At 46.8% G+C, this 25,841-nt stretch overlaps 1 protein-coding gene across 3 annotated transcripts in view; it reads right to left on the reverse strand.

Annotated features, from left to right (window-relative positions):
* The window catches only part of RORA (RAR related orphan receptor A), a 386,718-nt gene that overhangs the window by 68,593 nt on the left and 292,284 nt on the right, over positions 1–25,841 (reverse strand). The window contains exon 1 of one of the 3 annotated variants that reach the window (XM_071568778.1): positions 3,410–3,664. The exons of the other annotated variants lie outside the window; for them this stretch is intronic. Coding sequence (XP_071424879.1) covers positions 3,410–3,440 — 31 coding nt within the window. The 5' untranslated portion in view covers positions 3,441–3,664. Of the gene's footprint in view, positions 1–3,409; positions 3,665–25,841 lie in introns of those variants that run through there. 3 annotated transcript variants of the gene reach the window in all.

Consider the following 25,841-nt stretch of genomic DNA (forward strand, 5'->3'; position numbering starts at 1 on the left):
GAGTTGGACTCAATGATCCTTGTGGGTCCCTTCCAACTCAGAATACTCTGTGGTACTGTGATAACACAAGAGAAGGATTTCAGCTCTCACCAACACCAGCCCTGATTCACTCACCTCCCTACAGAGCACACAGGAAATGGTAAAACAGCACCTTTTGAAGTGATCTCCTTGTCTTGGGCTAACCCTGCTGTGTTACCAGCCTGACAACAGAATCCAGGGCTACTCCAGAGTATTTGCTCATCACTTCCCAGCACTTGGTATATTCTCCTTCAAGTCAGCCTTGGAGCTGCCCCAGTGCAGGCTCCTGCCTGAGTGAGGTCTGTGCCAACGGCTCCCTGGCAGAATGGCCAGATTTCTTTGCAAACTTTCCTGGTAAGCATACAAAGTTGCAGTCTCCTTTAAAAGTATCAGCTGCTTAACAGCTCTGTTACAAACTAAGAATGCAAAGCTTCCTGAATCCTCCGCAGGCTCACAACAGTTGATAAATAATTTTTAAAAAGCCAGCAACCTAGAAAATACTTAGTCATTACAAACTTTGATGCTTCACCTCTGCCTGTTTTCTTAGAAATAGGTATGAAAAAACCCTCTTTCCTCCCTGCTTGAAACCAGAAAGTTACATTTCTTAACACGCAGCCTGTCTTAAAGATGTATGTAGGCTCTTTACTGGACTGGGCTGTTTCCCAGTGCTCTGAGTGCACTGGAGCAGCTATGGATGTGCTGAGAGCTGGCCAGAGCCTTTACTCATTCAAACCACTCGCCAGAATTAAAGAAACACATTTGCCAGAACATTATGTTGCAGGAAAAATAAACAATTTATCTCTGGTTGGTACCAATCTGGGCTATCCGAACAGCAAGAGGAAAGGAATTAATACTCTCCTTTTTCACTTAAATAAGAAAATTAAACCCAACAAGAAAATCCCATATTCTCCTGCAGACCATTTTTTGCACTTCAGCTTCAGAACTGTAAAATATTAGAAGTGCCAAAAGATGCCATTACAGGACAGAGAATGAGTAAGAGACCCAATTCACCAAATCATTTTACACTTTTCCCTTGTACCTTTGAGCTTACACAAACTGCATTCCCTGTGCTACCCGTCTCCTTCTCTGAAACCACAATATTGGGCTGTGGGTCTATTATTTCATGGCAGTCAGAGGCCCTTTTAAGACAAATGACAAGACATTTCCTCCAGCTGAACCCTGTCCAGCAAATTAGAGAAAGGAAAAAAAAAAAACTAAGGAGGTTTTTCAATGCACTAGAAAACTAAGTATTATGAAAACATGAATTAAATGTACTATAGGAGCAGTTTGTAAAAAGTATGAAGACTGAAGCATTTCCACAATAAAGCCACGAGGAATTACACTTTAAAACCCAAAAGGCAGGCTCTGTCAAGATTTTACATCAGTGTGGAAATTGGTTTAAATCAAACTCCCAGGATAGTAAAAAATATATTTCAGAGTTGAATTGCTGTAAATCATGTGCCTGTTCTTTAAAACGCACCTTAAGTCTCTGGCCAGAAGCACAAAACACAATTACACTCTTCAAATTATTTTTTGGTGTGCTTTCCTCCCTTTCTTTTTATTTTTTTTTTAAATTTGTTTATTTGATTTTATGGTTCTAACAGACTTATGAGGCAAACACGGAAAAACTCTTATCGGAATATGTAGAATTCTAAAGGACTTCTGAAATATCCATGTAGTTTGCACTTAAAAAAATGCACTTCCTTTTGTTACAGATGCAAGTATTTGAATCAACCCAATTACATTTTCTTGCCAAATACATTCAGCACGGCTAATGATTAATGAATATAGTGCTTTTCTTTTTATTCACATAGGCTCCTCTCCAAGAAGAAAAGGAAGCCTGGTAATTGAAAATTGCTGTCCTTAAACGCTGTGCTGCTACTGGTGTGCACTACCCACTGCTCCTGCAAAGTGGGAAAGAAGGAAACAGTCTCCAGCTGAAGCAGGATCTCAGCACTCTTTTTCCAAGTAATATTTTTAAAGAGATATTTTCCCTAAAAATCCATTTAAATATATTAAAGGGTACAGATTTAGTATTTTAGTAGGGACGTTAAATTCAAATGCCAACACTTACACTCTTTAGATTACCATGACAGAATATTGCATCTAAATGAGATTTTTTTTAATTAATAAAAAAAATCTAAACCTAATAACCAAAACCAACACCCGTAAAAAACGGTGACTTTAAAAACGCTGCAGTGAAAAGTTCTACTGTGGATTTCATTTTCCTAGAACACAGGGCAGACTGCAAACCACCTCTAAACTTTTGGTATCTCGTCAAAAACTTCGTTTGACTCTCCTCAATCTGACATTTCCCCTCATTCGGGACTCAAACCGGCAGACTTCAGGTCGAAAAAAAATATCAATCACTAAGTAGCTCTATTCTTTCCTTTTAACGCAAAGCCTCTGAAAAATGAGGAGCCGCCTGTGAAGACGGCACTTGAGCCCGTCCGCTCCCCGCAGGATGCGGCGCGTTCTTTCCCTCTTTGCCACAGACAGATGCACAGGACGAGGGTCTGAGAGCCCAACCAGCTCCGCTCCGGCCAGGGCGAAGCTGCCCCGGCCCTCCCGCGGCCGCGCCGGTAGCGGGGACACAACCCCGTGGCTTGGGGAGGGCCGGGGGGACAGAGCCGGGCAGGGGCACGGGCTGAGCCGGGCACGGGCTGGGGCTGAGCCGGGCACGGGCTGGGGCTGGGGCTGAGCTTGAGCCGGGCACGGGCTGAGCCGGGCTGGGCATGGGGCTGGGACTGAGCTTGAGCCGGGCACGGGCTGAGCCGGGTTGGGCATGGGGCTGGGACTGAGCTTGAGCCGGGCACGGGCTGAGCCGGGCTGGGCATGGGGCTAGGACTGAGCTTGAGCCGGGCACGGGCTGAGCCGGGCTGGGCATGGGCTGGGACTGAGCTTGAGCCGGGCACGGGCTGAGCCGGGTTGGGCATGGGGCTGGGACTGAGCTTGAGCCGGGCACGGGCTGAGCCGGGTTGGGCATGGGGCTGGGACTGAGCTTGAGCCGGGCACGGGCTGAGCCGGGTTGGGCATGGGGCTGGGACTGAGCCGGGCACGGGGCTGAGCCGGGCTGGGCATGGGCTGTGGCTGAGCCGGGCGCGGGGCTGGAGCTGGAGCTGAGCTGGGCACGGGCTGAGCCGGGCTGGGCACGGGGCTGGGTCTGAGCCGGGCACGGAGCCGGAGCCGGGCACGGACTGAGCCGGGCCGCCCCTCCGAGAGCTACCGCGAACCTCCCGCGGCTCTGGGGCCCGGCCAGGGCCGAGCGGCGGCGCGGGGGGCGCGGAGGGCCCGGAACGCCACGATCGCCGCCGGCCCCGCGGCCCGGCCGGGCTTAGGATGGAGCTCGGGCTCAGGGTCGGGCTCCCCCCGCCCCGCGGCCGGCGCTTACCTTTCATCGCGGCGAGCACAACACACATCATTTGTCGGGGGCGAACGGCGGGAGCGGAGCGGGCAGGAGGCGGGGAGGGGAGGCGGGACGGGCCCTCGGCGTGCAGAAGCACCGCGGCCGCCTCAGCAGCAGCCGCCGCCTGCCAGCGCGGAGCCGCGCCGCGCCGCCATCCCCCGCCGCATATGAGGCTCCATGTGACCCGCTGACACCGCGCCAGCCCCGGCCCCCCGCCTTGTTTACAGCCCCGCCGGTCCCCTCCCCTCCCGGCCGGGCCCAGGGGCGGGCGGGCGGTCACGGGGCGCGCCGGGCCCGCGGCACCGCCCCCGCCACCCCCGGGGCCGCCCCGACCGACCGACCGACCGCCCACCGCGGCAGGTGCCGCTCCAGGGGCCGCCCCGGCACCGCCCCGGCGGGACAGGGACCGGCACATGGGCCGGCACGCGGTTTGGCACAAGGTCCGGCACACGGACCGAGACACGGTCTGGCACAAGGTTCGGAACATGGACCGGGACCGGCACACGATCTGGGCCGAGGTCCGACACGCGGACCAGGACACGGTCTGGCACATGAACAGGGACCGGCACACTGTCCGGGACAAGGTCCAGCACACGGTCCGGGACCGACACACGGACCGGGACCGACACACGGTTCAGCACAAGGTTCGGCACACGGTCCAGGACACAGACAGGGACCGGCACACGGACCGGGACCGACACCCAGTACAGCACAAGGTCCAGCACACGGACCGGCATAACGTCCAGAACATGGACCGGCATGGACCGGCACAGGGTCTAGAACATGGACCGGCCCGGCCCGGCACAAGGTCCAGCACACGGACCGGCATAAGGTCCAGAACATGGATCGGCACAGACCGGCACACGGGCCAGAACATGGACCGGCACACGGCCCGGCACAAGTACCTGCAGTACCCGCGGGCACCGCCAGCTCGTGGCCCCGCCGAGCCCGCGCCGCGTTCCGAGTTCCCCCCCGAGAAGGAGATCTCTAAGTGTTGTTTTTAGTAAAACATAACGCCGCATCTTGGCACAACGCTCTACGCTTCGTAGTCGCCGGCTTGATCAAGCAGAGCGGCATTTACATTTTAAATCTGGTGGTGGGTTCGTGCTCTCTCCGGGTTTTCTCGGAGCGCCTGAGCGTTATGCCACTGCTGGAGTTATTTTCATCTGCTCTGTAGCATCAGATGTCACTATACCGTCAGCTTGCGAGAGGAAGGTTTGCATTCGGGGCTAAACACACATCCACACGACAAGAGGGATAGTGCATCACCTAACACACAGACACAAAAATAATCCAACCTCCTAAAAAAGCCCACGCTGCTGAAAATTGCATTAACAAAGCCAGTATTTTTTCCAATACTGTCTTAGCTACTGGAATAGAGTGTCACAAAATCTAAAACCAAACCACCCCTCCCCGCCACTGATGCATAACAAGCTGTTTAAGAGAGGCCAGAATATAACATTTTCATCTGATTTAATCAGAAGTATAACATTTAATGAAAATAAGACAACAAGAAAAAAATATAAATCATATAAACAGGAGCCAGAGGAACGAAATCTTATATATTTTTATATAAAATCATATAAATTATATTATTATATAAAATATATAAACAGGAGCCAGAGGAATCATCTGAATATTTGAAACAAAGCCCTATTTTAGAAAACCTTCATGAGATGAGGACACTGAAACAATCTGTTACTAAATGGCCCCTAATGGCTAATTCTTACCTATTTCTTTAATGAGTTCTTAATACAGTATGGTATTATTTAAATGTGATTTGATCCAGGTGTACTTACCATTTATCAGTCTAGTCATTCAAGTCCCATTAATGCAAAATACTGTTTTAAATTTTCCTTATTAAAAAAATAATTAAAAATTCCAAGAGCTAATCTGGTGCAGTTGTGTAAATTCTGCAGATGCCATAAAATTTTTGATCTGCCTTTGCCATCCTTACCTACATTAAGCCATTCCTACCAATAGCACATGTATAGTGAGATACTGCTCAGGAGATTCACAGTGGCAGATCTTGTCCCAGATGGGTTCGTGTTCATGGAGCTTTATCAGCAGCACATGTAAAGTTACAAGATGCTCAGAGGGCATCGTGGACAGAACCAAACAGCACTAACAGTGGTGCTCAGAGCTGTGCAGAACCTGGAAAGTGCTGCTTTTACACCCAGGCCAGCTGTGGAATTTAGATGCTTGGAGCAGGCACAGGAGAAAAGAATGTCTTCATGTATTGTAATGCAGAGTTAGATCTTTGTAAACATTTTACTCTGACACAGCAAGTAATGTCAGACCGATGGCCTGAAAAATGTCACAGTCCATTAGCACCAGTTGTCTTGTCAGACATTTAACCTTAAGGTACACAGCATTACATTATTACTGATCTCTATTTGTTTCCAGTCCAACAGAAAAGCAACTGGTAATCTGGAGTGACATCTGACGTGCTAAACGGCTCCAATAATAAGGAGATGACACAGATTTTGCTTTCTTACAAACGCCTTACAATGGTTGCTTTATAAATTATGATTTGTCATCAGACATTTTAAGTGAGAAAAGCATACCTAAAATAGGTATATATAAATAAGAAGTAGGTGTATATAATATGAAATTGATTTGTTACCAATATCGCACCTAAAACCATCCACTGACTTTGAAATGTGTAAACACATTTTACATTCCATTCACACTTGAGTTTTTTGTCTTAGTTTGATCTTATTGTGAAAATTCCATCCAAAATCCATTTCCTCCCCCATTCACCCAACTCCTGCAACAGTGGGAGTCTCACTGGAGTTCAGGCACTGTATCAGTGACAACAGGAAGGCAATGTGCCAGTCAAACAACACTTAGCTCACTATTACAGTATACTTGACAGGCAATCTCTCACTGTTTGTGCAACAGGCTTTGTTTGACTGATGTGAACGCTTCCTACTTGCCAGAACCTGGTACTCTGCCTTGCTTGCTCCTCAAGCTTTTGATAATGCCTGGGAAACACTGCAGGACTGTGCACTCGCATAGGAGCGAGACACTGGAGCTCAGCTTACACTGAATTCCTGCCTCCAGTTCTGCACCCAGACCTCCTGAAGGTGTCGAGTCTCTCTGTCCGATGTTCGCACCCTTAGCGTGTTCATCCTCTGCTTCAGCCCAGCAGCACTGCGGGCACAGCTGTGCCCACCCGAGTCCTCACTGGTGCCTGTGCCGGGAGCACCCACTGATGGGCATGGCCCCGAGCGTGGGGGGCTCCCAAACCAGCCTGCAGCTTCTGGGGGGCACAGAGTGAGGCTGTGCCCTGCCATGGGAACGCGCCCGTCCCTCCGAGTGGGGGAGCAGCCCGGGCTGACCCCGCTGTGCCGACCCTCGCCCCGCAGCATCCCGCGTGGCACCCCACCCAGGAAACCGGGCGGGCAGGAGGGCACCGGGGGGGCTGCTGCCCCGCCACAGCACATCCAAACAAACAAGTCCCGTGGCTGTGCCCTCGCTGTGCCCTCGCTGTGCCCGTCTCAGGGCTCACCACACCTGTGGGAAGCGTCTCGCTGTGCTGCGGTGTGACCCGAGCTCAGACATGGTGACCGTGAGACTGGCAGTGCAGAGGTGTGACATCCCCTGTACCCTCACCTGGGTTTGCTCTGTGTGGTACCGAGCAGAGGGTGCTCAGCCTGGGAGCCTCAACCACAAGTCCCCACAACGTTTGGAGGGAAAGAACTGTGTCTAAAAACCTTTTCAACCTTGCTGGGCAAACCAGAAAAGTGTTACATTGCTAACAGAGAAAGGGAAAGCAGCTATTAGCACTGGTAGTGCTGGAATCAGTATTTAATTGAGCATTCCTAGCACAGGACAGGAAACATTGAGAATCTCTCCACCTCTTTTTAAACCTACTGAGCAAAGTAATAAACTGGGCTTCCAAGATGAACCAATGACGACTCCTAACTACTTGTTCAAGGACATCCTCAAACAGAAGTAGTTCAAATGCGACTAATTAAAGGAAGATGTTTATGTTGTTCTGACTTGGAACAAGAGTGGAGAGCATTTTGCACACTGTTGGGTCTCGGTTTGTATTCTCACCCAAGTGAAGCTGCACGGTTGGGCTTAATGCAAGAAGCATTTTAGAACTGCCTTATCACTAAAATTTAAGGCTTGAATAATAGATATAGGATGCAAGCACCACCCTTTTCACCACATAGCACAGAGGAAAAAAGTGCTCTCAAAAAAAGAGAAACTGTGTCATGCAATCACCTCCTGTGTGAAGGAGGTGCATCCACACAGGGTCGTTCTGAAGCCGAAGTTGTCAAACCACTGCGAGGTGCAGCATTTCCCCACTGCTCTGCTCTGTCACTGCCACCAACAACTGCATACAGATCCTCCTGCAGAGCAAAGCCTGCATGCTGCATTCTCCCATGGAGATGGAACTTACTTACTGGAAAGGAAATGTGATATAAAAGAACATTTCAATAAATCATCCAGGGCCTCCATATTTTCAGTTTTAGCAGAGGCAGCTTCTTCACTTTGTTAAAATGACCTAGAGCTAGTTCTCCATGTCTGTTTTCAGTTAGAAAAAGGGCTTAGGCTCACTATAAATTCACATAATCATGCATATTATTTTTTTTCTGAAGTCTTGATATGCTTGTAGTGAACTAAGTTCCTTAATACATTTAGGAAATCAAATAGGTAGCAGTAACACATAGAAATGTTCAAGTAATTTTCAGCACTTCAAACACCTATAGAAAATTCACTTATTTTCGACATTTAAAGAGCTCCTCTGAGGAGTTTAAATCCTGCCCACAGAAGGTAAATGGGGAAAACCAGGTGACACTGAAACCAAAGCGCTTCTCCAGTTGCAATAATCCAATCTACATGTCCTGGTGTCAGGTGAAACATTCAGCTCCCAGCTCATCTCAGGGATGCAGCTCTAGGTGGGACAAGAGTTTAAAACACACAGGTTCCAAGCATCAGGAAGCTGTGCTTTTGCCTGTTTGGCTTCTTACTTAACAATAATCATACATGAAACCAAGCAGGTGCAGCAATCACAACAGCCTTTTTTACCAAAGGCATCCAAAACCAAGTGCAGGGAAACTGCAGCTCTAGATAATCTTTAAAGACACAATTCACGATTCTGTCCACCCTGTTGACAGTTTTTAATTGGCTTCTAATTGATACATGCAACACCCACAAAAAGAAAATGATTGCTCCTTAACACATTTCCCCCTCTAGACTTAGCGGTATTTTAGTCTCCATTTATTTCTAGCCCTCCAAGTGGCACACACTGTCGAAGATGAATCTAACTGAGCTTGTCCTCATTAAGCTGCCTCTTTTTCATCTATTTAAAACTGCTACCATGCTGACCCTGCAACCAAACCATTTTGCTTCAGACAAAATACCTTGCCCGGTGCCTGCTGAGGAGGGGGGGGTGTGCCCCGGGGACCTACAGCGATACGTCTTAATCAAGGCGTTTCATCAACTGCTCCACACCTTCCAATTAAGAGCCTTGCTGTCCCCAACTGTTGAGCTGCTGGCTCTGCTTTGCCAAACAGCTGCCACAGTTCTGCACCTGGAGAAATGAAGGATGAGTTGACAAAATGCTTTATGGTTCACCTGGGTGGAAGGGAAGTCCCAAGTCGTTGTTACCAGCTCGGTGTGCTGTTGGTAGCAGAAGACTTGAAAGACCCAGTCAACTGGATCTTCACTCAGCTGCCTCTCACCTTGAAATCCCATGAAAGGATATCATGTTTGTTGCTTTTCAGAATGTAAACTAACAGCAGCACACTTAGGAAATAAAGGGATTAGGAAGATGAGATTATCACCAATCACCTGCAAGTGGATTCAGGAAAAGACTGCAAAGTTATCAAGAAATAGATCAAGCTGGACTTGGTAGCATCCACCTTTTTCACACCTAAAAGGAGGTTGTGAAGTAATTGGTATTGGATTACTGATCACCTGCCACTGCTTGGTCCCTGTTTATCTCAGAGAGATTCTTATCTACACAGTTTGAAGGATCAAATCTTTCTACAACATTCTAGCACCAATTCTGCCAGAAAGTAGGAATTGTTTGAAAACTGTTAGAACTCTCTTTTTTATGCATAATGTTACCAGGCTATTTTTGGCAAGTGTTTCTTACCAACACTGCAGTTCCATATACCCCTTCTGGTAACAGCCAGAGTAGTGTATAAATGAATGATGTATAAACCCACTGTTGACTGTCAGCAGCACACAGAACAGCAAGATCCTGGTTATCCCCAGAGAAGTAATTGTTAGACCCTCATTTAAAGATCATTGCCATATAATAACTTCTTGGCATGAACAGGCTCTCCAAAGAACCACCTTTCCCTGTAAACCCACTGAGAGGGAACCGTGCTGGCCACAGTGAAACACACTCAGCATGTTTTAGAACCTTCAGAAGTCTGTTCCTCATCAGCTTGATGAAGGCTCCTGTAGCACAGAGCCAGCCAGGGGAAGCTGCTCAGTGCACAGCTGAACATCCTGCTGGTGACACAGGAGAGCTCCTGGTGCAGCTGCTGGGCCTTCTGGAGACCTGCTGAGAGCAGACACAACCCAGCAACTGCTTTGGTCCCTTTCTGAAAAATACCTTAGCAGTGTTAGAAGAGTTCTTGCTTCACTAAAATGCTTTTGGCCTGTACAATTTTTAGTCAGCTTTATGGGCAACAATTGAGTTTCACAAAGTTTTGGGTCCATTTGCCAAACTTTAGCACACCCAGCTGCTCACAGAAGAACTGGGATGCTCACAGGGATGGCCTGTTTTCATGGATTGCCACAGGAAAGGAAAATGAGAGAGCTTTCCCCAGCAAATTTGTCACAGACTTGGCCACTGGCTTCAGATCACCAGCCAGTTACATGCCAGGGATAAGTAATTTTTTTACATATTTTTAATCCTTGGGTTTCTCTTTCTGGCCTCTTCTCATCAGCAGGGGTGGCCAAGGCAGGAGAACTGGCAGCAGCGAGCAGGGCATGGGATGAAGTGAGACAGATTTTCTGCTCAGAATCTCCCTCACAAACATGTCAGGCCAGATTCAGCACCAGGGAGGCACCTCGTGGCTTCCCGGCCTTTCCTGCAGGAATAGTGGAACAGTCAGGATGACATGGGCACATCCCAGGGGATCCTCTGCCACTCCATGTGCCCAGGGCATTAACAGCACTTCAGCCCCTGCTGTGTCCTCTCTGCTTGCAGCACATGCTCCAATGTGTTGAACAAACTGAAAGCTTGGGCTGTGCTTGAGAATAAGCAGAGAAATGCAGGTGTGCAGGTCGTGCCTGCTGCCCACAAGCTCTGCCAGCCTCAGTTTGCAGAGAACTGCAGCAGTGCCACACTTGGAGCCAAGGGAGGAGCGTGCCCCATGCATGGAATTTGTGTTGCACCCACTTCCAGACTGGGCAAAAACAACCTGAGAGCAGCTGTAAATATGCCAACATTGAAATTGTTTCAAGTCATGCCCAGTGTCAAACCTCCCTCTTATGACCAGCAAACAAATTTTCCCTGTTTTCAGGAGTGTGATTAAGAGTGTGAGCATTCATGGGACAGATAAACTGTCTGGCCATTCAGAGAACTAATATGGAAATTATTCCACTTTTCTGGAAAACAGAAGCATCTGTCCAGTCAAGCAAAGCAAGCAATGACTCTGTGTTAGGAAATACTTTTTATAACTATTGACATTTCAGTCAGTAGTGCCACATGTCAATAGTGCTTTTATTGCCCACATTTAAAGTCCAGCTTTCAGGACAGGATTCATCTAAGTTGACACTGTCTGATCAGCAGCATATTTCCTGCTCCTGGGAGCATATACATTATTTATACAGCTTTGCACCAGAGAGTATTGGTGCTATTAGAAGAAAAATTTTAAGATCTGGTACGTTTTCTCTGTCTCAGTACAAAATACAAGCTTTGAACTCTACATGCTTTCTAGGACAATTAAAATGCCGTGTTAGGACTCTCTCCAGAACTGGTCTTCAAGCCACAGCTCTGTGGGCTTCTCTGTGTGACTCCACCTTTTCCAGACAGCACTTACAGGCAGGTGTTAAACATGGTTAAATGCCTGTAGCATTTTCTCCAGCTCCTCCTCAGGTTAATACTGGCAAGTTTAACATATTCTCTCATCATGTAGTGGTAATTTCTCCCATTTCTTCCTTCTTGGTGTTCTGGCTGTAGTTTTTGCACAAATCAAATGCTATTATTGCAATGAAGCTGTAGAGCCACTCCAGCAGCCTCACTCCTGATGTCCTCCCCCCACCAGCACAGTTATATTCTTAAAATTATCAAAGAAAATTCATTACTTGGGATGCTGTTGGTAAAAAATAAATGGCAGCTGATCCTGGCCTTTAAGGCTTCAACTTTAAAGAAAACATAGACTTTAATGATGCCTTTTCAGAAGTCAAAACAGCCTCAACTGCAAACAAACAAACCCCTCCATACCTACTTACAGTGATAAATAAACAATGATACAGTTCCTGGGCGTGAAATCCATACAGATAATTCCTTTGCATAATTCTGATCATTAGACATGATAAAGCAACACTGTTGAAGGATAACATAACAGAAGCAAAGTAAGAAGGTGATCCACTTACAAAGGAAGATAATTATTTGAGAGCATTGTTTTAGCCACAACCCCCAAGTTCAGAGAACACCTGCCCAGTCCCATCTCCCACTCTGGGAAGGGGAGTGCACTATTCTAAGCAGATGAATTCGATTGCAAAGCAGAGAATACAGGGCAGATCATCTACAGAGATTGATCTGCTGCTCCATATAAAATCTGTGTTTATAATCTACATTTGTATTTAACTCAAGACAGTACATCGTTCTCCTATTTAGAAAGCAAAACAGAAACCTTCTTGTTTTCTGTTTTAGTAATTAAATCTGAGCTATTGGCACTTGATAAGAGCCACTTTAAACTCATGATTTAAAACTCATTAGCATACACCCTTCTTCCAGAAAAGAACCTGCCAAGCATTTCTCACACAGGCACATCATTTCTGATTATTTCAGTTCCATTTTAAAGGATCTTTGACAGGGCTACTGAAAGGCTTGTCAAAGAACAGGGAAACATTATGACATTCTTTCCCCGGATCCCTTTCCAGAGCATGAAATATGAGGGACATTTCTAATAGAATCAAGGCTAATTTAGGAGCTGTTAATCTTTACTTTAGGGCTGCTCCAGCTGGGGAGGTCCCTGCACACAGGACTTGTGCTCCAGAGCAGTTCCCTACTCAGGTTCTGACACATCCCCCTGTTATTACAGCACAACCTTCCCAACTCCAAAGCAAATGCATTGCAAGCAGGTGCTTTACAAGCTACAGAGACACTTGTATTTCAGTGTGGTTGTTGGATTTTTAAAATGTCCAATAATTCAATGAGGTCTCTCTCTTGTTTTTAATGATTCTACTCATTTTCAGCTGAAGGACAAAAAAGTTTGGGCTTTTTTTTACTGATTTCTGAAAGTCAGCGAAAAAATCTTTTTACCAACTTTTTTTTTGACTGCTTCCCCAAACCAGCACTTTGCCTATTTTAAGATTCATTTATCTGCTCTCTTGCATGAACAACTGAAATGGGACTACACAGTTAAAGTCCCCCCTCAGAGCTGTGATGTTTTACATCTGTTCAACAAGCCCTTCACAATTACAGAGTCCACCAGAAGTTCCGTGACAGCTCCAGGTGAGAAAGGGCACAGAGAGGGGGCCTGACCCCCCTTGGTGCTGCACCCTGAGCTGCCCTGCTGGAACCAGGGGGGCACCACACTCTGGGGCAAACAGTCTGGATCTGGGGGCTGTGTGGGAAAGAACCAGCTGTTCTGCAACACCTGCTACAGGGGAGGGACTGCCAAGGGAAACTGGGAAGGGTATGAGCTGGGGGAGGAAACAAAGAACAATGGGATACACACCAAAGAATGAAAAACTCGAGGAAATAAGTACTCAAAGAAGTAGGAAGTGTTTCAATGTGAAAGACAAAAAAGGGTGTAAAAGATCAAGGGATGTGAAGTTTCTCTTCTTCACCAGAATTACAGCAGCAAGAACCACCTGTCCAGTTCACTGATCAAAGTGACAGACTGTCCAGAGCTGAGGAAAAGGCAGGTGAGGGATGGAAATGGGCTCTTGTGCAGATGAGCAAATGGCTGCAAGGTGCTGAATGAACAGATGACTCCATTCTTTAACAAGCTGGAGATGAATGGGAGCTGGATCACTTCTAACAGAAGAACTGAAGAAAACTTCAAAAGGAGGTGAAGAAGAACTGAAGTTCAGAGCACTGCTAAAGATAGTTAATACAACACAAAATGAACAGAAATGACTGTCAAACAGAAGAACTACCAATGTGCAATAGCCAGGGTGTGGCATTCTACCTCAGTGTGGAAAATGGAGAGGACTCCTGCTGTTGTTACCCAGAAAATCACCAGCATTTCTTCTTCACAACCTTCTGCTTAACAGTCTTCAAAAACCATACAGGAGAGGCATATGGTAAAACTCAAAGGGTATTCTGATAGAAGCAATTACTTAGGGTTTACATTTTCCTGTAACATCTTTCTGAACAATATAAAACACCAGACAACTCTTTCTGAGCCTCGGGTTTGATGGGATGAGAAAACAGAGTATTCTCTGTGACAGCTTCTTCTCTCTCCTCAGTATCGAAGATGCATCTGCTGCATTTCCATTCAGAATTGAAGTGAAAAAGAGACAAGCAGCAAATGGGAGCTGGTGCTGACAGAACCTGAAAGCTCTGACTCAAAATCAAGAGGGCTGCAGGAATGTTCACCAAGGCACAGCACAGGAGAGACACAGAATGAGTATCTGCAGTTCACAGCAATGTATCAGAGCCTGGGGTAAAAAATGCTAACATTGCCCATTTTACTGGAGATCCAAGAGCAAGAGTCCACAGACCTTGCTGGCAGGATCAGTCTCTCCAGTGACAGCAACTGTATTTGATTCTGGAGCTCAGAATTTTTCCACAACACAAGGAGGGAGAGACTGAGGGGATTCATAGAATGGATTGGGTTGGAAAAGACCTCTGAGATCATCAAGTCCAACCCTTGGTCCAACTCCAGTCCCTTTACCAGATCATGGCACTCAGTGCCACGGCCAAGCTCAGTTGAAAAACCTCCAGGGATGGGGAATCCACCCCCTCTCTGGGCAGCCCATTCCAATGCCTGAGCACTCTCTCTGCAAAGAATCTTTTTCTGCTCTCCAATTTTCCCTGGCAGAGCTTGAGCCCATCGTGCCCCCTTGTCCTATTGCTGAGTGCCTGGGAGAAGAGACCAAGCCCCAAGTCCTCGATACCTTTGCATACACAGCTGATGCCTTGAAGGCCCCTCAGAAAAGGAGATGAATCACACATACGAAGCAGCCTCTGGAAACTCCTGAAGGTGCCTGAGGACAATGGTTAAGAGAAGGGAGGAGGAACCACTGCTGGGGACAGAGTGCCTGGAGCTGCTCAGCACTCCAAGCCACTTTGTCCAGGAGGCAGGAGCAGCTGGAATCATCTTCCAAGGGAGACCCTCCCAACCCACAGGAAGCTTTCAGATGTGCAGTGACCTCCTGCAGGAAAAATCCCCCATTCCAAAGCCCTAAACATTTCACTTCTTTCTCCCCAACCTTGTCTTCTTTCTTCTCTATAAACATTGGTTTACACACTGAATGCCATCCAGCATTCAAAGCTACACAACAGCATTTTTTCTGTGTTCAGCTTTCCCTGTAAGGCTGGTACTCTGCAAAGAGCAATATGTGTAGTTTCACAAGGGGAAATAAGCACATTATTTTCGCCTTCACAAACTCTAGCCCTTCCTCTTTGGTTGTCTAGTGATCCCAAACTGAAAACATGCCAAGACATTGCAACAGAAATGCTTCATTGGTTTTGTCAACCAAATAAGTAAACAAATGTTTTCAAGCAGTCAGTATGTTCAAATTAAGCCTGCAAACCATTTAACAGTGCTAAGAAGGAAAAAAAATACACTGAATTTTTATATGATGAAATTGAAAGGAAAAATTTGCATTAAAAAAAAAAAAAGACCAGACTCCCTGATGCAAGAACTAAATTTCACATCTGCCCCCCAAAATCCTGTATGGAAGAGGCAGCAGCTGGGGGTTCACATGGGGATTGCAGCCAGCACAGTGACAGTAGGCAGGTCTGCCATTTTCCCAAGGGAAAAAGATGCTGTCTTTGTGAGGAGAAAACCAGAATATGTTTCTTACTGCTATACCAAAGCCTCAGGTGTGATAGAATTTTAGAGGTGCATCACAAATACTTCGTGAGCATTGATGATCACACAAGGGCAAAAAGCACTGTGTGTGCAGGGTCTCATGTCAGGTGGTTCATTACAGATATTTCTCCTTTAAAGGCTCAAATACTGCTTTTCACCACTTGCAGTGCTGTCTCAGGTTATTTCCCACCCAGCCATCTGGCTGCTTTTCACTTTGATTCTTCTCATGAAAATGGAAGGACAACCTAAGGAAGCACCAGCTTGGCCTTGGCTGGTCCTACCAATACTATGGTCATGTGTTGGTTTGTGACTATTTCATGTACCATGACACTGAGTAGGATACAATCATCCAAAATTGTCAAATAATGTTCTGTCACATTTCATATGCTTGTTTTTGGAGATGTGACAGATCCCTGATGTGATCCAAAATCCAGCAAAGGCATAAAAAACCCCTCGAAAGACACTGGTAGCAGGAACAGCAGAATGTCTGTACACTTCTCACTCTGCTAAGAGAGGTGAAAAATCTCACTAAAAATGGGCCTAATTGTTTTCCCAACTGATGAAGATAAAGGAATCCATAGGGAAAGACTGGCAGAGGGTTTACATCAGTGGGGATTATGGATGGAGCAACACTGCAGTGTCCTGGTGCTCTGTTGTAAAAACCCCAGCCACGCACAGCTTGGATCCATCTGAAAGCAGGATCTTGCCTCTTGAAAGGACATCAGTTTATTTCCAGGTTAGTATCTTCCCCCTTATCACTGAGATAAATAAATATTGGCATAAATATTGTCATTCCTTTATGGCAATGCTGGGATTGCTGCAGGGCAGTAGTGGGGGTGACGTGCTGTGGCTCCTGGGTTGGCATGAGGTAGTGCTGCAGCTCTGACTGTACTGCAGGGGTGACTGTGCTGCAGGTGTGACTGTGCTGCACCTCTGACTGTGCTCTTTGTGTGACTGTACTGCAGGGGTGACTGTGCTGCACCTCTGACTGTGCTGGAGGGTGTGACTGTGCTGCAGGGGTGACTGTGCTGCACCTCTGACTGTGCTGGAGGGTGTGACTGTGCTGCAGGGGTGACTGTGCTGCACCTCTGACTGTGCTGCACCCCTGACTGTGCTGGAGGGTGTGACTGTACTGCAGGGGTGACTGTGCTGCACCTCTGACTGTGCTGGAGGGTGTGACTGTGCTGCAGGGGTGACTGTGCTGCACCTCTGACTGTGCTGGAGGGTGTGACTCTGCTGCACCTCTGACTGTGCTGCACCTCTGACTGTGCTGTTTGTGTGACTGTGCCACAGGTGTGACTGTGCTGCAGGTGTGACTGTGCTGTTTGTGTGACTGTGCTGGAGGGTGTGACTGTGCTGCAGGGGAAACTGTGCTGCAGGGGTGACTGTGCTGCACCTCTGACTGTGCTGTTTGTGTGACTGTGCTGCAGGGGTGACTGTGCTGCACCTCTGACTGTGCTGCACCTCTGACTGTGCTGTTTGTGTGACTGTGCTGCAGGTGTGACTGTGCTGCAGGGGTGACTGTGCTGCACCTGTGACTGTGCTGCAGGTGTGACTGTGCTGCAGGGGTGACTGTGCTGCACCTGTGACTGTGCTGCACCTCTGACTGTGCTGCACCTCTGACTGTGCTGGAGGGTGTGACAGTGCTGCAGGGGTGACTGTGCTGCACCTCTGACTGTGCCACAGGTGTGGCTGTGCTGCAGGTGTTACTGTGCTGCAGGTGTGACCGTGCTTCACCTCTGACTGTGCTGGAGGGTGTGACAGTGCTGCAGGGGTGACTGTGCTGCACCTCTGACTGTGCTGCAGGTGTGATTGTGCTGCAGGTGTGACTGTGCTGCAGATGTGACTGTGCTGCGGGTGTGACTGTGCTGCAGGTGTGACTGTGCTGCAGGTGTGACTGTGCTGCAGGGGTGACTGTGCCACAGGTGTGGCTGTGCTGCAGGGGTGACTGTGCTGCAGCTGTGCCTGTGCTGCCTGCACAGCTCTCGTTCTCCTGTCCCTCAGCTGCATTCCTCCAAGAGCTGCTTTTGGAGCAGGGAAGGGCTTGCAGGGAAGGGATGTCCAAGATCACCCCCCCAAAGGCACATGCACAAATGAGAGACAGGACTGTCCCCACTGACTTATTCCTTCAGGCCTCTCACTGAGTTCCTGAGTCCAGCCCAGGATTCCTGGGCCAGGAGGGGTTTCCTGCACAGCTGTGGATCCAACCCCACACTGTCTGTCTAATGCTTTCTGCTCGGGCTGGACAGGAGAGAAGGTGTCCCTGGATCTCTGTGCTCAAACACCTGCTCCTCTCTGATGCTCACAACAGATGTGGAGGTGTCTTGACAAGGAAGCTTTCCACAACTCAAGAGGAACACAGAGAATGCAAAAGCTTCCCACCACATCATTCTAGAAAGTTTGGAAAACACTTGTTTTTTGAACAGGAAATACTGCCTGATCCTTTCTCCTGATTTTTAGACTGCCTGGCTAAATGTGGATCCCCATTTGCTGTTTCAGCATATTTTGTTCAAATATAAGAATGATAAAATAGTTTAAGGATGAAGACTTGAGATCAGAAACTCAGCAATGGAGCTTATAATGTGTTTCATGAGGTGTCAGATGGCCTGTAATGGAACACTTGGAGCAGAATTCAAATAAACCTGAGGTTGTAAGAGTTATTCAGTGGTGAGTTAATGAGAGCACTCCTTTATAAAATGAAGAACTACAGAGTACTTTGATTGAACCATAGGTCTTTTGAAAAGCATTTACTATGGAAACCAAATTCTCTGAAAAGATCCAGAATATGAGGGAAACCACAGGTATGGCATCTGAACCAGCTTTCTGACCAGGGAAACAAGAATTTTAAAGCCTGGTGGTAGGGGGTGATTGGATAGGAAGATAAAAAATCCCTGCTCAACAAAAGTCATGCTGAAGCTTGCAGGCTTTAGTGATAAAGAGCAAGCTGTTGCACTCCTCCTCTATACACATTCCCTGGCTTCAGAATATTTCATTATAGCAGATTTTTAAAAAGATTTAGCCATTTGGATTTTTTCACTCATTGTAGGCAATTGTAAGCTCTACTGGTCATTTGCCCAGCTGACCTCCCTAGAGAGAAGTGCTGGGAATAACATTAGAAGACTAAAAAAAAAAAAATCAGGTCCACGTGGGAATAGTTGGATCAGCCACTGGATGTGGAAAGCAGAAACTCTGCCGTGAAGTGGTACCTGGTGTGAGCTCTGGAAACTGTCACAAAGCAAGAGCTTTTCACCTCTGAGAAACAAAAACATAGAAATTAAACTGCCAGGTATGATCTGATATTTCAAATCCATCAGAATATGGAGAGATGGGCTCTCACTAAGCAAGCACTCCCCTCCTCAGCCAACAGCTCTGTTTAGACATCTGAAAGGTGTTTCCATGAGCACACCTGGAAGGTGTTCATTTCCTTTATTCCCTACATCTGCAAAAGCAGCTCCACACAAAAGGCTCAGCAGTTACGAGGTTACAATTGGGCAATACCCATAAGGAGGGTGTTAAAATGAGCATTTTATAAAGAAGGGGGAAACAAACCCCACTTAAACAATCGAGTGGGTTTGCACATCAGAACTAGATGGGAAGCAAAAGGAACTCTGTGCTGCTCTGCAGCTTCTTTTTAAGCAGGTGAACTGAAAACCTGCTGAGCTCCACATTTCTGTATTACATGTACACACCCAGAGGATGCACAGGGAGTGGGGAGGAACAGAACTACATGTTCCTTCTTCAAATTGCACCTATTATCTAATATACCAGCAGAAACATTTCCACTATAATAATATGCATATGCCTCCTGTGCTGTTTATTTGGCAACCTTAATTTATACTTCATTAAAGCATTAATTGGCATATCTCCCTGTCAGCTTATTGCAATGGTTTAGGCAACCCCCCCATCTTTTGGCCACATTGTAACCAGAGCAAGAGAAGCACAGATTGGCCTTTTCTTGCTGAATTTCTGCAGCCTTAGAACCACAGCCTGTTTACATGGATGACACAGACTAAAGGGTTTGTCCTGCATTATAATACTTTAAATGAAGACAGCTGGATTCTATTCTCTTCTACCCAGAACATCAATCAGTAGAGCTGCCAACTAAATTCAGATGAAGAAAGCAATTATCATTGGAAAAGGTCAAAGAAGGGGCAGAACTGGACACAACTGGATCACAGACTGTGTTGAAAAATAAAAAAAAAACCCTCAGAATGACTTTCAAATTGAATCAATTAGATGTGAAAATTTGCAGAAGACTCCACTGTGCCCTAGGAAGCAGCTGTTTGAGATGACACCTGAGCCAAGCACAGGCTTTGGGCTGTCCAGAGGGAGACCCTCACACACATCTGGGAACAGCACTGACAGTTCTGTGTGAGTTTTACTACTGCCCCAAACACTCAGGGCCAAACTGCTTTGAGAAGGGCCATGCTGGGGGAGCACTGAAAGAATTATGTAAAAAAATACTCCATTCACCTTGAAGCTTGAGCAGGGAGTGAAACACAAAATAGATTTAAAAACCCCCCTCCATTCAGCTTGAAGCTTGAGCAGGGAGTGAAACACAAAATAGATTTAAAAAACCCCCTCCATTCAGCTTGAAGCTTGAGCAGGGAGTGAAACACAAAATAGATTTAAAAAACCCCCTCCATTCAACTTGAAGCTTGAGCAGGGAGTGAAACACAAAATAGATGTGAACACACAAAAAAGATAGTGGGGACCTTCATGTATTTACCTCTTGTGGCTTCTCTTTGGGTCAGAAATGACCACAGAGCCAAACACAGAACACATCCCTGATCCCCCAGTCCTATTTATAATTCCCATATGCCAAACAGCTGGGGCAGAAGGTTCAGGATAAACTCCCTCACTTCCCACCATAAATAACACACACAAACAGCACATCTGCAGCAGCACAGGAAAAGGGCAGAGCTGCATCAGTGGCAGGATTTTAAAACACCTCTAGGCAAGGCTGGAGTCAGGCTGTGGCTACGATCAGTGCAGCTCACATGATCCAATCTGTGCATATTTACTGGGTGTAATGTTACTATATTTACATTACTACTGTGTCCAAATATATTTTTGGGAGGGTAAAAAACGGAGGGAGTGGTTGGTGAGTGAGTCAGGATCCCACATATTAGATTTCCATTTGGAATAGGTTTCCCAAGGCATCTAATTTCACTTGCAGCACTGGATGTCTGGGGTTTCTCAATGTCTAATTGATGGAAAATATTATGTCTGTGTTTTTATCCAATTCCTAAAAGGCATTCCCTTTATATGGGTATAAGCAATCCAGCTGAGTATGCCAGCAGACCTTTTGGTATTGCCATACCAAAGAAAACATGATGGATTTTCCATAATGGGCATAAATTCCTGAAGCTGCTGGGTCTTGGCTTTTTAAACCATCAACAGTATGTCCAGCAGTATATTCCTATGAGTCCCAAAGTCTTTGGAACATCAAATATTTGAAATTAATTTCCTAGGGATCTATATGCATCAAAAGAAATGCCTGAATTAAGACTGAGCCCTTCAGGAATGAGGGAAAAAGAAAAACAAAATAACAGGAAATCTCTTGCCAAGTTTGACATGATAAGAAGGAATGAGAAATAAAGAGGCCTCGTTTGTTAATGCTGAATCTTTGTGGTGGGAAGCTACATCTGGAAGGAGCATTTTGCTAGGAGAAGAAATAGAAGAAGGTATTTTTAATTTAGCTTTACAAGGATCACATTTGCTCCTGATTTATCTCCTTCATAATTGCACTTCACAGCAGGAGTTACTTTGCCTCTGAACCATCAGACTGGAATCTGATTCTGCAGATGTCCAATTACAAGCCCAGGGATGGGCACCTGCTTCATTATCATTTTCTTCCCAACTAAGACCAGCAGAGTGGACCCAAGGGAGATAAATCACTGTGCAGAACTAGAACACAGCTGGCATTCCTCTGCTCTGCAGAGAGGATCACTTTGTCTGCACCCAGATCACAGAAAGGATCACTGAGAAAAGATGTTGATGAATTTCAGGAAGGTGGAAACTCAACATCAATAAAAGATGTGACCAGGAAAAAGAAATGGGCAGATTGACAGCACCAGCTTAATTTGCAATTACCAATTCACCTCTGACAGGGCCAGTGCTCAGCTCAGAAGGAGCTGTGACATTTGGATCCTCAGCAATCCTGTCAACAGCTCAGGGATCCAGCCAGACCTGCTGGTTCTGAGCAAGGCCCAGCCACACCACAGCAGCTGAAGGAACCTTTCAGCCACGGTGTTCCAGCTGCTGTTCAAGTGCCAAGTGGCACCAAACAGCTTAGTCATAAATTTCAGATCAAAACCCAACAGAAGTGGGAAAACAACGACATACATGATTTCTGAAAACAAAGTTAGTGATTGTGGCTTTGCATTCACATCCCTTCAGGAATGTTTTATTTGAGTGCTGAGACTGTTCAAATCTTGTGACTAATGTTAAAATTAATGTGGTTTATAGACATGGCTGGGAAGGTTATTTGTAATCTAAGGCCAGTCCTGATGACATGAAGACAAAGGTATAAGATCCTGCCATCAGTAAGAGCAGCTCCTACTGACTGAGCACGTGATGGCAGGACAGATTCTCCCTGTTTTCAGTATTTACCACACTGCAAGCTCTAAAGAATTCAGGGAAATTCAGGCTTCCTTAACCAGCAAGAGTCCAAAATTCCATATTCCAGGATGGAAGAACTATATGAAACTGCCATCTCCCACTTGCTGTACAATATGGACAAAATTCAATTAAACCCATGGAAATGAAGTTTCAAACCCAAGAACAAAACTGATGATTCTTTGCCATGAAAAGACCAACTCCTCTGGGAAAAGTTGGAATCAATATACTTAACCTTTACATTCCAGAGGACTGCCAAAACATCTTGCTTTGGCAAGGACTCCCGTGTAAACAATCAGCAATTAAATTAAAAATCTGGGAGAGAAATCTACTTAAATTCCTTCTGGCAATGAACTCTCGTGGATATAAATCAAACACCAACAGAGGATAGGAACATAATAACAATTCCTATAAACCCAAGGCTTATAACCAGCCAAGTCCATGCAGACCTTAAAAGCCACTCTCATGTATGAACATTCAGCAAGCTCTAAACATGCTTAGACATATTATACAAGTCCCTTCAGCTCAGCTGCCAGCAAGGTTTCAGCTGGAACGTGAGGAGAACAGTGAAAGATGCTGTGACACAAAGTTTGGAGCCCTGGGATTGTCACATCAGGGATTGTCACTGCACTCCATTGCAGTGACAGAGGGGTGAGGTACACACAGGTGCACCTGCACACCAGGAACCGAGTCCAGCCAAAGGTCAGCGAACACTGGGTGAAAATGATGACTCTGCACACCCTTTGACTGCCCCCATGCACATGAAATTCCATCTGAACACAATGATCCAGGTCTGCTACCCAAAATCAGCCCTACAGATACTCCAAGGCAGCACTGAACAATGCCATGTGGACACACCTGTGGGTTTAGTTCAGAAAGCAGGTAACTGAAACCCCCTTAATGGGTCCAGCTGACTGGGAGACAGCACAGCAGAAGAGCATTTTGCTCTGGTACATCCACAGTTGCACATTCCACTAATCAAAACAGTCTTACAGCAGTTGATGGAAATCATTCCAGAGACCTGAGTATGCTGCAAATGAAAGAATAGTCCTGAACTGAAGAGTTTCTCCTTTAAGCTGTTAAGGACCTCGTCATCCACCAAGAAAACTAGCAAGTAACATGGTAAGGAGAATTAGGGGATGACAAGGTTGCTACTGCATGAAATTGGGCAGTTCTACATTTTAGTTGTCTCAGTCTTGCATTTACACCTTTCTAAATGTAAATCTTCTGAAGAACCAGTCTTTATGATCTGAAGGTTTCATGAAAACCTCTCCTTTCTTCTCTGTCCTGTCAGCCACAGGACAGCAGCAAAGCTTGCAGAGGGCACCTTTTGGACTCCCTGGATCAAGAAGGAAAGGAAACTCTTCCAGTGTGATGGACAGTAGGAAATTAGGCTGCCTGTCAGCTTTCCATGTCCTATTCACTGTCCTTGTGAGGGGGCATCACCCAAACTTCTGCCCTGTCCTGTGTGCAGCTGCCAAGCTGCTGGAGATCCCGGTTCCTTCAGAGCAGGAGGGCCATGAACAGCCATTCCCTGCTCCTTGCTTGAGCAGCAGCCTTGGGAGCACACCCAGGTCACATGGAGCAGCCCTGGCAAGTTAAGATACCTACATTTCTGCTGAGAAACTCCAGGCATCCGTTCATTTCCAAGTGCCTCTTGTCTCCCAAGTAGCACAGGCCTGGATAATACACTCCACAGGACACCAGACTTGCTGTAAGGAGGCCTTTAAAGCTGATCATCACTGCAGACTGTACTTGGGTTTTACAAAGGAGTTACATGTCCTGAAACATTTAATCTGCCAATGCTGACTTCTGGTGGAGATTTGAAACAGATTCTAAAGGTCATCTTAAAATACATCAAGCAGAGGTCCTGAGAAGGAAGAGGGTTAGAGCTCAAAAGCAGGAGGGCAAGTTTTCCCCATTCAGGAGGTTCTTGTATAACCCCTCTTGATTTGGCTCCCTGTCTTGATGGGACAAGGTTTGACAGATGGTAAGTCAGGAGAGCACCAGCAAAGATGGAATGCTCTTCCAAGATCCTCAGTGAGATAAAGTTAACTCCCATTCTAAAGAACTCTGCAAGAAAAAAGGCCCCTAGTTTAGCATAAACAAGGGCCACGAGCACTGTGGAGGTGCAGCCCTTCGCAGGTTCCCTGTGATTTGAGGGTTTGGGTGTCACACCATCCCCCACATCTCCCTGGACCACTACAGACAAGAGAACACTTCACATTAAGTTTTCTCCCTCCAAACATGCTCTGAATGGAGCATCCAGGGCTGTCTCCTCCCTGCCCTATGGCCCATGTGGAGAGCTCTTGGCACACACACCCAGCCCATTTACTCCAAAAAACACACACCCTCCTGTGCAAACACAGCCCATGGCAGGGCTCCTCAGTTATCATGTCTCTGTCTCTCACTGAAAGCCCTTGAGAAATCACAATTTATTCTGGCACTGTGGCTTTGATACTTCCATTTCACAGCTAGTGGACATGAGACAACTGGAATCAGATGTGCCCTTGCCCAAGTCAGAGGCAAGTTTATGGCCAAATATGTTCTCATTAGTTTTCTGGCAGAGCTGCTGGAACTGCTGCTGGCCTGGACGTGCCTGTATTAGCAAATGCTGTGCATAATGTTCCTACCACATATCTAGCTGGGAGCCCTTCTGGCTGTGGTTTCTGCCATTTTGAGTACTAAACATGCCTTTGACAGGTTTAGGTGGAAATTTTCAAAACAGTCTCAGGAAGACATGCTCAGATCATCATGGAATTCAGTGGAATTCAGTTTCTGAAATCCTACCAAAATTCGTTTTTGTTCCAGTTCAAACAGGACCTTATGAAAAGTCAAGCTGTGCTCAGAACATCAGAAGCCACACAACTAAACTAAATTTTGCAATTTCTAGGCAATTAATACTTTGGTTAATAAGTCAGAGACCTTCAGACACTATTTCCTTTCTGTGTATGGCAACCAGGTGAACAAAAACACAGGACAGAGAGAATGTGTTGCCTGGCTCTCTGCTCATCCTCAGCAGCTCCTGCCACTGATTCATTCACTCCTCCTGCCATGACTTTACACATGAGGAGTGGCTGGAGGGCTGGGCCCAGAGAGTGCTGGTGAATGGAGCTGCATCCAGCTGGTCACCAGTGGTGTTCCCCAGGGGTCTGTGTTGGGTCCAGTCCTGTTTAACATCTTTATTGATGATTTAGATGAGGGGATTGAGTCCATCATCAGCAAATTTGCTGATGGCACCAAGTTGAGAGGGAGTGTCGACCTGCTGGAAGGCAGGAGGGCTCTGCAGAGGGATCTGGATGGACTTGAGGGATGGGCTGATTGCAATGGGATGAAGTTCAACAAGGCCAAGTGCAGGTCCTGCCCTTTGGCCACCCCAACCCCTGCAGCACTCCAGGCTGGGCACAGAGTGGCTGGAGAGCAGCCAGGCAGAGGGACCTGGGGGGACTGAGGGACAGGAAGCTCAACAGGAGCCACCAGTGTGCCCAGGTGGCCAAGAAGGCCAATGGGATCCTGGCCTGGATCCAAACTAGCGTGGCCAGCAGGCCCAGGGCAGTGACCCTTCCCCTGGACTCTGCCTTGGGGAGGCCACACCTTGAGTGTTG

Source organism: Pithys albifrons, chromosome 13 (assembly GCF_047495875.1).
Source record: "Pithys albifrons albifrons isolate INPA30051 chromosome 13, PitAlb_v1, whole genome shotgun sequence".
NCBI classification, from domain to species: Eukaryota; Metazoa; Chordata; class Aves; order Passeriformes; family Thamnophilidae; genus Pithys; species Pithys albifrons.